This window comes from Astatotilapia calliptera, chromosome 20, assembly GCF_900246225.1.
Source record: "Astatotilapia calliptera chromosome 20, fAstCal1.2, whole genome shotgun sequence".
In the NCBI taxonomy this organism is placed as follows: domain Eukaryota; kingdom Metazoa; phylum Chordata; class Actinopteri; order Cichliformes; family Cichlidae; genus Astatotilapia; species Astatotilapia calliptera.
Genome location: NC_039321.1, coordinates 12,328,639 through 12,338,684, shown reverse-complemented (window position 1 = coordinate 12,338,684; position 10,046 = coordinate 12,328,639). Strand labels below are relative to the sequence as shown.

The following is a 10,046-nucleotide window of genomic DNA, read 5'->3' as shown; positions in this document are numbered from 1 at the left end:
CCCCGTTCATCCAGAAGCAGCTTAAAAGGCTCAGGCTTGGTAGGCTCCAGCTTCTTCTTCTCTGGCAGGACCACACTGTCAAAGTCAGGCAGCGGCTGGGCCTTAAACTGTGGTATCTGGAAAATATTCAGGCGACAGAGTCACTCAGTAACTCTGTACTGTGAAACTCTCGACGACAGACTGGAAGTCAGACTACCTCTTCGTTTCGCTTTTCCTCCAACTTTTTCTCTCTCAAGGCTTTTCTTTCACGCTCCCTCTGCTCAAAGGAGAAAGGACAGACCTCCACACGGTGGTTCTCAGGTAGCCGGGGCTGAAAGGGCAGGCCGAAGTGAGGCACTGGGGGGGCCTTAACTGGTGACGGCTGCTTGACCTGACAAAGACAGTTTTATGGGTATAGCTGCAGTAGATGGTGCACAGAGCCATAGCAAAGACACACGTCCTTACCTCCTCGACCTTGCGATCTAGTCGAACTCTCTTCTTGAGGGCAAAGGCAGGAGACTCGGGAACAGTCGGATTTGCAACTTTCTTTTCTGGCAGTCCCTGTTGATGAGAGGATTCTTAAAACAGTATTCCCACACAGTAAAATCTGCCTTTCTGCAATGAAAAAACAACTTTGAAACTCATCAGTGTTTAAACTCACCACAACTCCTTCCAGAACCTTTTTGGGCAGAGGCTTGGCTTTAAAGTTCTGGGGCTTTTCGTCATCCTCCTGGGGCTTCTTTGTGGCCTGCCTCTCCTGGAGCCTTTTTTCAATCTCCAGCTCGAAGCCTTCGGGTACGGTGGGCTCCTTCACTGCTGGCTTTTTTAGGTCCTCTGCACTCTCCAGTATCTTCCTGTTCAGCTCCAGCGCCTTGATTTTAAAGCTGCGTTTAAAAGCCAACATTAGTCAATGGTCACTAGATCAAAATGTAACGCTGTCACAGTGAAGTGACCCAAACGTAGCTTCTGCCACAAACTACAACTGTAGCGGCAAAAACACGTCACATCAATCAAGACATTTCAGCATTTTGGCCTCTGTAACTGTTGAAGCTGCAGCCATGCACATACTGATCCATGATTCCTAAATAATCAGCTGTATTTTGTATAATAACAGTCCTTAAAGAAACCCTGCAATGCCACATTTTCCATGTGTTAGCAAAAGGAGGAGGTTTACAATGGCTCATCTGAAACATCTTAGTGCATTTATTATTTCTATGCTATTGTAAGTCATTATTGTCAGGCTGTCCTAAACACTGCATGAAAAACCTTCAGTTGATGCCAAATATACTGCACCAAAAGTACTGACAGGGACTAGAAAGTAAGAGAGCACACACTGGCTTCTCTTTAGTGGCTCCAGATTCTGATTTAAAATCCTTCCCCTCAAACACAAGTTTGGATTCAGGAGGCAGACGCTCTCTACTTTTAAGATTAGGCTTCAAACTTTCCTTTTTGCTTATAGTTAGCACTGGATCAGGTCACCCGAACACTTTAAATACAACGTTTTTTGCAAAACACCAGAAATCTGTTGTGAAACCACGTTTCCCAACACAAAGTGACGGCACATTACAAGAACCTCCAACCAGAAAAGGCCAAGCTTCTCACTTTGCAAGTTTTTCCGCCTCCTCAGCCTCCAGCTCAGCAGAGCACTTAACAGTAGGCGGCCGGCTCCTCTGACGAGTCATCAGGTATGGGGAGTGGGGCTGAGTGAGCTTCAGGTGGTTCCCCTTTGCTGTGGCGGGTCCTGTTGAAACAGGATGCAGATACAATGAAAACCTGCAATAATGTTTTTTTTTAACCCTTATCTGAAGAGTGTCACAGAGAGTCAGCATGCACCACACCTCTCTCTTGACTTCTACGACTGTGCATATGGTAGCGGGTGGGGGTTCGCTTCTGGAACTGCTCGATCTGCTGGGCCATGGGCACATAAGCGCTCGCCTCTTCCGCCTTTCTCTTGTTGCCTGTTGACAGGTTGAAAGGTTTGGGCACTGTGGCACCTTTCCGAGCCTTTGCCTGAAAACAAGTATAATCAGTTTTTTTTCCCCCATCTCACCTTAGCTTAAATATGCAGATGTTTCATCAAGTTTCTTTTAGCTGCTGTTAACAAAGATGAACTTTATAGTGGGCTGCAATGAACTGGCAATAAAGCAAGTTGTGTCACTTACTGGGGAGGACGGTTTGCGAAGCTGACTGACAAAGTCCACTTCCTTCTCTGTGTTGCATGAAGTGGAGGACTTAACACGGGTATCTGTACTGAAGTGGAAGTCTTTGGGCACAGTTGTAGACAGGAACGTCTTCTTTGGTGGTGGATCTGAAATGACAGTGGTTTGGTTTGGTTTTTTTAAACCAAACAAGTAAAGTGAACACTTTTAACCCCCAGAACTCTAAACTCATCAGAACTGCTAACAGGAGTCATTTTGACCTGCAACAACAGTAATGGCAAAGACAGCGCTTCTGGGTCATCTCAGATCCTTTAAAAATGCACATGAGAATAAACCAATAAACAAAGGGTACAACACATAAAACTGACACCTAAACAATTTACTTGAATAAGAACATTATGAAAAGTGAAAAATGTGGTAGTACATGTGCTGAAATAGAGGTGTGAAAACACTTAAACAGACCGATCAACTCATTGTCTGCATTGTAAACTTAACCACAGAGCAGGTTACAAAAATGTAAGAAACATTTAATTTCTATAAAAAGTAAAACAGTCAAGTTTCATCCGTTTCCTTCACATCGTCTTTGCTGATTGGACCTGAAGCACCACCCACACTGCAGCTCAGTTCTGACACATCTGCTTCACCATCTGATTGACTGCTCTCTCCACACACTTGACTGCTCAGTTCACCCAGCATGCCTAGCAACACTTTCATTTTACTTTAGTCTCTATAGGTCACAATGACATCTTTGACAGTTCAGAGTATGAGTGGTCGTACTATTTCTCCCCTCTTAAAAAACAAATTCACCAAAAAAAACAAAACAAACAAATTTTAGGAATATTTCTGGAAACACAGGCTGATGAAAAAAAAAAAAATGATGGGGTTTTATTTTTCACAGCTCGTTTTGTTTACGGTAAATGCCAAAGGGTCAAACGTACCCGTTGGCAGTTCTAGAGTTAGAGTGTTACTACTGGCTGTAGCACCACAGTCTGAAACATGTACTCACTCCCAGCTAGAGCAGCCTTGTAGCTGGCCTCATTCTTCTTCCGGTGAAGAGCAACTTCCTTCTGAAGGTTCCTGATGCGCTCCAGCTCCAGCTCCTCAGAGGTGCTCGGCCTGCGGGTCACAGATTTTTGTAGACTTTAATCTTTAGTAAAGGTACATCTGTACCCCCGTCTCTCATTTAGAGGCTCAACATGTCAACGTTCTCTTCATGACCCTACTACTTAAAAAAAAAAAAAAAAAAAAAAAAGGCGACTGGCTCAAGCTCAAGGACTCATTTACACCAAATCCCAGACACTACACCTGCTACCATCATCCACCTTCCCACATGTTTGGGTGGGGTACTGTCTTAAAGAAGGATTCCTACAATGTGAGTACTGGAGGTCAGCCCAGTACTCAGAACAAACCTGAACAAGAGAAATTCAAGCACTTCATGCACTGCAACCATTGATCATCGTAATTATTAAGCATCCTATCCTGTCAATTAATCACATAATCAGACAAGAAATTATTTTTACTTATGAGCAATAATCAAAAGAGAAAAAAGGGTTTAAAATGAACTGCTCATTGGTTTCCATTTTACAAATGTCAGTCAAAGAACAGTCAAAGGTCAAAATCAAATAAGGTATACATAAAATCTCTACTCTGACACAAAATAAATGTCTGTGGCATTTGGCTGTTTGGGAAGAGGGAATGTTTTAGAAGTGACTTGGCAGCAGCAGACGGATGCAGAGCGACACAGGGCGAGCTTTCTGATGTGAGGGGTTTGTGACATTTAGTGTAGTCATCTGTTTTTTGTTGTTGTTTTTTTTTTTCAAAACAATGAGGCGACTCCTGAATGTCACAGATTGCTAAGAACCAACCAAAGGCAGGAAGAACTATATAAACACCTGTTTTTGTGAGGCCTGATGTGGCTGTATCGCCTGATACCTGTCCATGAGGAGGAGAACTCTGCAGCGGTTACCTGTGCCTCAACAACAGCCGCACACAGGAGTGACTGATACTGCAGCAGTAAGCAAAACGACCGGGCTGGAGAGTTCAAACAGCTGGAGACCAACCAACTCTCTAACCCCACTCCACACGCCAAATCACACAAATCCCCGTTTCTCCACAATAACTCAGGCTGTCAGTAGCAGCTCATTTACACTGTGGGAATGATTTACCTGACAATGGAAAAATACTTATGACACGACACTAATGTGACAAATGCAAATTTTCTGGCCATACACTGTAACAAAACACAAGATTAATGTATGGTGGGTCTTTTAGCCATTATGTAGCGCTTACCTTTGCTTTAACAATGAACAATTTGTTGTTCCCCTCCGACACGGCGCCATTATTTACCCAGCCAGATCCAAAATGCATGTATCTGTCCCTGCTTTCAAAGCTTTAATCCTGGCAGCAGTGTAAGGTGAGGGGTGCTCTACAAGCTACATGGTGGTGACCAAACTGGTGAGACTCTCACAGAGACATCACTACTTTCAGGGATTCAAATAAAGCTGCACAGTATGATCACAGGCCCCCGAAAAAGTTTCCCTCCATGGACAGATGATCCAAGCAGTCCGTCTAATATTTACAGTCATGAATAATGTTTTACCCACGAGGGTAGTGAGTCGGGTCATGTGACTGAAAACTGAACACACTTCTCACAAGTCCAGATTCTCTGTTTATAACCACTTTAAGACTAACAAATATCTGATTTTCATCCTTTTCTCTAGTTTTATACTCTCCAGCCTTCCTTCTGTTACCAGTATCAGCTCACCCTCCGTCCTGCTTACAAACTTGGAACCTGCCGTTTATTTTTAGCCGTCTTAAAACCGCTCGCTCTACCATGAAGTAAATACATATGAGCCAGTTTTACTTTATCATTCTACACAAATGCTGAACATTTCCAGCCGAGAGCATTTTAACATTAATTTCAAGTTCTTTCTCATTGTACATTCAAGGATAGATAAAGGTGTAAGGCACAGTCTTACTCTGTGAGTGTGGAGGTGGAAGCTGCTGCGTGGGTCTGATGTTCTCTCTTTGAATTTAGCCGCTCACTCCTGCGGGGACCAAACCCAGAAAGCAGCTGCTCACTCCTGGATTTTTGGGCAACAGGACATCTACATTAAACTGCTGTAACTGAAAACTCTAAGAAAAAAGCTGAAGGTGAAGAGATGGTTTCTTAGCTTTCTAACTGGTAGAAAGTGTGCATGTGCTGGACTCTCAGCTTTTTCAGGTTTAGAATGATGACAGGATACTTCTAATACTCACTCTTTGCATTTCTTTGATGGTGGTGCAGCTGGACCGCTGGTCATGTCTTTACGCTTTGAAACTCTAAAATAAATTAGAACAGAAGCAGTTCTCAAACTTGAACCGATTACACACAGATGCTGTTCTATAACCATCGTGTTTTTACGCAGGGGCTGGATCAGACAGCGAAGCTGCAGTGTTTAAGGTTTGGACTCTGCATGGTACAAAGAGTACTGCACACCCACTTAGAGGAGTTGCCAATACATACATGCAATGCCACACATTTATTAAGTATTTATTAATGTATTTACACTTGTCTCTTCCACAATGTCAGTCTTACTTTTACTGTTTTGAACCAGCTTCATTTTCACCTTCTTTCCTTCCTGCACTCGGCACCAGTGGCACTTTTATTGTGACGACTATTTTTACTTTTTATCGTTCTGCTGTAACAAAACACTTTTCTTTGTGGGATCAATAAATTATCTGTCCATATTTATCATGTAGGGTTTGTGTAGAACCTATTTAATACAAATGATATACAACAGGAAACTGTCAATGAATGACTGGATGCCAGAATTTCATGAGTGCCGTCTCGTGTACAGCCCCTTTGGCAAAACCCAACAAGTCTTCTACTGAGTGCATCATGTGGGAAAGAAACCTTTTGTGTGAAAGTTTCACATGGTTACACAAAAGTAACAACTACATCAACTGTACCTGCGTGGCTGTGCAGGGACTTTAATAACAGGCCTTTGCTTTGAACGGACATCGTTCTGTGTGCGACGTTCAGCACCCCAGGACGTCACAATGTTTGCAGGTGGAGATGCCGATATGCTGGGACCTGGAACATAAAAACAATTACAGATAGTCACACATTAACCAAGTTACAAGGACAGAAAATAATGACTAAAGATGCACGGGGGTGTTGACTAACCAGAGTCACCGTCAGTGTTTGTTTGAGACAACATCACATGCTCAGGCTCATCACTTGTCAGATGCAGCTGGTCCGGTCTCGAAGGTGTGATAAGATGATCACTTTCTCCCACAGCGTGCATTTCTGCCCACGAGAGATTCGATGGTCAAAACTTTTCAATTCTGGTCACTAGTACACTACAGATTCGATTGTAAAACCCCACTTTTTTAGTTAGAAATCCCACCTGAGGGGCCATTCCAGTTTAGGAGAAAAAGAAAACATTAACCTAATAAAGTCTGACTTTAAATGGAACGCTCAGTCAAATCCTCAGGACTGACGATCAAATAGAGCAAGCCTATTCAAATGGTGGCAAACAGGCTACATGCAGCCCAGAAGCAACCTCTGAGTGTCCCTGCCTGTGGTCCTGGCAGAATTTTTTTTTTTTTTCTTACAGCATAGTGTAGACTGTGAATGCAACACTCCTAGTAGGCTAGCAACATTCAACCCACAATGCAGCGTGATGTTGTAAACATTAAGCTATCATGGCACCAGTTCCCCAATGTTAAGAAAGTAGCAGTCGTCATCCTCATCCTCTGTTTGGGTCAACGTACACATGTGAATCAAGCTTTTCACACATGAACTCAATAAAAAGCAGCTCTCGTTGTTCACTGACTGACACTTCACCACTGCCTTTGGATTACACTGACATCTTACGAGCCAAAAGTTGCCGCTCTTGTTCAGAAAAAAGTCACATCTCCCATTAATAATGTAAGAGGTAACTGTAGCCTACATATCAACATAATGTGGGATGTCTAACAAGCCATGCTTAATTACAGGTGTTGATTTAAAACAAACCTGTATTCCCTCAGTGTGCAGCAGTAAATGTTGTATTCATATGTGTTACTGCTATGGTTTGTGCATTTGATAGGATTGATTGTTCTTTTTTTAAATTCTGTTAAATGCTCTTTAAGATGTGTCTGAGTCACCAAAATATTTATTTTATTTTGAAAGGGAATTATCAAAACGTCTGTTGTTTTTTTTTTATAAATTCAAATGTGAAGAAAAAGTATTGCTACTACTGCAGACGCTATTCAGTTATAGATCATTTAATGTTTTTTTTATGGACCTTTAGGTGTGCATTTGTGAGCGGTCACCAGATTTAAAAGGAACAAAGTGAATAAACATTACTTGTTTTTCCAATACATTTGTGTTGGTTTGAAATTTATCATGATCTGCTGCTACTGGCTGCAAAAATATCTCTACAAAAAAATAAATAATAATAATAATCTAGCCCAAATAACTTTTTAGTTGAATAGCCGTGAAATAGAGGATCAAACTCCATTAAACAAAAAGACACTATAGTAGTTTGTTGACCTCGAGTGCTGCTGATCTGACCCAAGCTAAAAACGACTCTTCCTCCCTCATATTTTAAATATCACAGTCAGGACGTGCTGGTTAGCTCAGTGAGAGACCAGCAAACCATTGGCCACATGGCCAGAGTGCAGCGACGCATGCTTGAGCTGCAGCCCTTTGCTGCATGTCTTCACCCCTACTCTCTACTTTCTTGCTCATCTATCCAATAGAGGCATAAATGCACAAAAAATGTTTTTAGAAAACAATTAAAAAACACCGCAGTCAGGACTAACACGTGGTAATATTCCCTAGTCCTCTGGATTACAATGGAGACCCTACTCTGCAGAAGAATGCCAGAGTTACCAATCTCACAGTTAGTTGTGACAGTTTGTTGAACATGCTTCCTGGAATAGGGCCCTGTTGATGTCTTTGTTTTGGTTTTGCAACCATTATGAGGCAACAAACCACAATGCATTGCCATTCCAAGAACAATCACTGGTGTGTGTTTATATACATCATCGGGAATTCAATGGGGATGTGGCAAACAGCACCTAGAGGCCAACTTCAAGCCTGTAGCACAAATTACCATCAACTGTGGGATTTACCAATGAGATGCTCTGTCCCCACTGCTGTTCTTCACAGGCCTGAACCCCCTCAGCCCGACCATTAACAAGACTCGCTAGGGATACAGACTACAGAATGGAGCCACCTTCGCTTCATGGAGGACACGAAGCTGTATTCAAGGAGTGAACGTGGCATTGATTCACTGATCTATACAACAAGGATCTACAGTAGTGACACAGCTATATAATCCAGATTGCAGATGTGTCGTTGGACGGTAATAAAGAGAGGGGGGGTAGTCAGAATCGAGTGGGTTGCACTACCAGAAGGCAACATTGCAGATATCAAGGAAAGTTAAAAGTACTTGGGAATCCCACAGGTAAATGAACGCCACAGTCACCAAATACCCAACATGACAAATCTGAATTTTAAAAAACTGGACTAAATTTCAATAAAACTCATTTTCAATGTAAAAGATACACACAGGCTACAAAACAGATCTTTTTTTATATATATATATAATACAACACTCTTAAAATAAATATGCAGGGACACTGAAGCTCTTGTAAATATGAAATTAAATAGTAAAATGGTAAAATGAGGAACTGACTGGTTCATATACAGCGCTTTTCTGCTCTGAGCATTCTATAAAACCGCCTCATTCAACCATTCACACAAGCAACAAATATCAAACATTAGTACCCCAATGGATGCATCAGAGAGCAACCCGGGGTTTGCATCTTGCCCAAGGATATTAGGCAAACAGACTGGAACAGCCCAGCATCAGAGCACCAACTTTCTAACTAAAGATGACCTGCTCTACCTCCTCAGCTTAAACTCTCTCTCTACATTCAAAACACTTGGAGATGACAATATGACCTGCGAGTGGACACTTTGGTTAAAACTGTTAGCCAACATCCTAAGATAAAGGATACTGGAAAATGGTAGGAATGACGTACGCAAGTTTTTGTGAAACAAGTCACCAAAAAGCCTTCTTCAAAAAGTGATCGCTGCCTGTTAGATCCGCTTTTGTAGCCCTCCATAACACCCACTTGCTGTATGCCCAGCAGGGTATCCTTTAAAATGCATATTGTTGGATAAAGATGTGCAGAGGACACTTACCAAACCACTTGTCGTCGGTTTCAGCATTCACTAGTTCTTTGAAGTCAACGACGTGGGACGGGGCATCAAACTCGTAGCGCTCCGAAGTATCCCCGGACTCGTTCTCGGCCATGTTTTCAGGTTATTTCTTCGACAACTCACTAAACAGGGAACTACGAAGATTGCAAACTTCAAATTATCAATCTTTCAGCCAAAAAACAGTTTTATTTGCAACAACCAAACTGAGGTGACTTGCACCCACATAAACCACGGCTAGGTTGCATTCTGGCTTCATGGGAGACTATTGGCCGTGTTAGCCAAGACAACAGACCAAACTGGCTGGAAAAGGTCAAAAGCATTTACTTCTCGTCTCCTACGAGAATTTATCCCACAGTAATGTCACGTTAGCTTTGCAATTGCGGTTCCGAGTCGCTTTTTCTTCATAGAAACAGAATATAAACGGTAACATTGCTGATAAGGAAACAACTGCCGAGCTAGCGTTACATACGTCTTCACGAGAAGGTACTATTAACATAAACCCAACTATAAACTCACTCCATTATACACATAACAATATGCAACACTATATATTTTTAGTGAGCTAAAAAACTACATCTGAAAATAAGGCAGCAATAAATAATGTAAATGACTGCAAAAACTCACCGTCTTTGCTCACTGCGACTAAAAGGGAAAACAAACAAGCCGCGCAGCGCTCAACGGAAGCGTTTAAATTTGCCACTGTTTTG

The 10,046-nt window shown here is 42.2% G+C and overlaps 1 protein-coding gene across 3 annotated transcripts in view; it reads right to left on the bottom strand.

Annotated features, from left to right (window-relative positions):
- tpx2 (TPX2 microtubule nucleation factor) overlaps nucleotides 1–10,046 on the bottom strand; it is a 12,854-nt gene extending 2,808 nt beyond the window's left edge. For 2 of the 3 annotated variants that reach the window (XM_026154708.1, XM_026154709.1), the window contains exons 1-14: nucleotides 9,964–10,046; nucleotides 9,322–9,473; nucleotides 6,307–6,429; nucleotides 6,090–6,213; nucleotides 5,397–5,459; nucleotides 5,117–5,221; nucleotides 3,145–3,254; nucleotides 2,142–2,287; nucleotides 1,818–1,989; nucleotides 1,582–1,720; nucleotides 641–863; nucleotides 445–540; nucleotides 197–370; nucleotides 1–116 (exon numbers count right to left, since the gene is read on the bottom strand). The exon at nucleotides 1–116 is cut by the window's left edge and continues 31 nt beyond it. In XM_026154708.1, coding sequence (XP_026010493.1) covers nucleotides 1–116; nucleotides 197–370; nucleotides 445–540; nucleotides 641–863; nucleotides 1,582–1,720; nucleotides 1,818–1,989; nucleotides 2,142–2,287; nucleotides 3,145–3,254; nucleotides 5,117–5,221; nucleotides 5,397–5,459; nucleotides 6,090–6,213; nucleotides 6,307–6,429; nucleotides 9,322–9,433 — 1,703 coding nt within the window. In that variant the 5' untranslated portion in view covers nucleotides 9,434–9,473; nucleotides 9,964–10,046. The remainder of the gene's footprint in view (nucleotides 117–196; nucleotides 371–444; nucleotides 541–640; nucleotides 864–1,581; nucleotides 1,721–1,817; nucleotides 1,990–2,141; nucleotides 2,288–3,144; nucleotides 3,255–5,116; nucleotides 5,222–5,396; nucleotides 5,460–6,089; nucleotides 6,214–6,306; nucleotides 6,430–9,321; nucleotides 9,474–9,963) is intronic. The other variant, XM_026154710.1, reaches the window with a different exon arrangement.